The 935-nt window shown below is 61.1% G+C and overlaps 1 protein-coding gene across 1 annotated transcript in view; it reads left to right on the forward strand.

Annotated features, from left to right (window-relative positions):
• Positions 1-935, forward strand: part of LOC103809754 (fibroblast growth factor receptor 1) — a gene marked incomplete at both ends in the record, with an annotated part of 5103 nt that overhangs the window by 1135 nt on the left and 3033 nt on the right. The window contains one exon of the mRNA XM_009082619.1: positions 772-895. Coding sequence (XP_009080867.1) covers positions 772-895 — 124 coding nt within the window. The remainder of the gene's footprint in view (positions 1-771; positions 896-935) is intronic.

The raw sequence follows: 935 nt of genomic DNA on the forward strand, positions 1-935 counted from the left end.
TGAAGTGTGTCCCAGGGAAGGATACAGGCTCAAGCTGGGACATGGGCTCATGGGTGGCAAGGAGAGGAGCTGCTGTCAGTGCTGTGGCTCCTGGCTGCTGATAGCACAGTGCCCCGGATAGCTAATCGGGCTGAAATGCAGGACTGTGGAAATAACCAGTTTCCAGCTGGGAGGGAGGAATGCAGCTTCTGGGAGCAGGGCTCAGGGAGGGTTTGCCAGAAGGAGCTGGAGACAGAGCTGGCAGCCAGAGGGCTGGCTGTTGGAGAGTCTCCCAGTGCCCTGTGGCCAGGGGGACCTGGGCAGCGCTCAGCCCAGCTGAGCCACTGCAGCCCATCCCAGAGGAGATCTGCCAGGTCAGCAGCACTCACAGAGTGGCCTGGGTGCAGGACACCCAGGCTGCACCTGCCCACTGAACAGCACGGGGAGCAGTGCAGGTTCAAGCCCCAGGGCTAGCCAGGGAAGTGGCTCTTCCTGGAGGAACAATGTCAGTCTGTTCCCTCCACACTCGGGGGCTGCTGGAGAGGGTGTCCCCACACGCTGGGCAAGCCCATTGCGCTCAGCTCACAACATCTGCTTCTCAGCACAGTTGGCTCCATGGTGAGGCTGTCCCAGGACAGCTGGCAGCAATTACAGCCCCTCTGTAGGGAGGGGAAAGGGGACCTCAAAGGGAGAGTTATGTCCTGCCCGTGCCGGGGGCCAGCTCTGATATGAGCGGGACCACGGGCTCGCGTGTCCTGCACATAACCAGCTCTGTCATCCCCGTGCCCCCAGGTCCGCTATGCAACCTGGAGCATCATCATGGACTCCGTGGTGCCATCCGATAAGGGCAACTACACCTGCATTGTGGAGAACAAGTACGGGAGCATCAATCACACCTACCAGCTGGATGTCGTGGGTGAGGAGTGCAGGGCCAGGGGCTCACCCCACACCCTCAT

Source organism: Acanthisitta chloris, unplaced genomic scaffold (genome assembly GCF_000695815.1).
Source record: "Acanthisitta chloris isolate BGI_N310 unplaced genomic scaffold, ASM69581v1 scaffold35710, whole genome shotgun sequence".
Taxonomy (NCBI): domain Eukaryota; kingdom Metazoa; phylum Chordata; class Aves; order Passeriformes; family Acanthisittidae; genus Acanthisitta; species Acanthisitta chloris.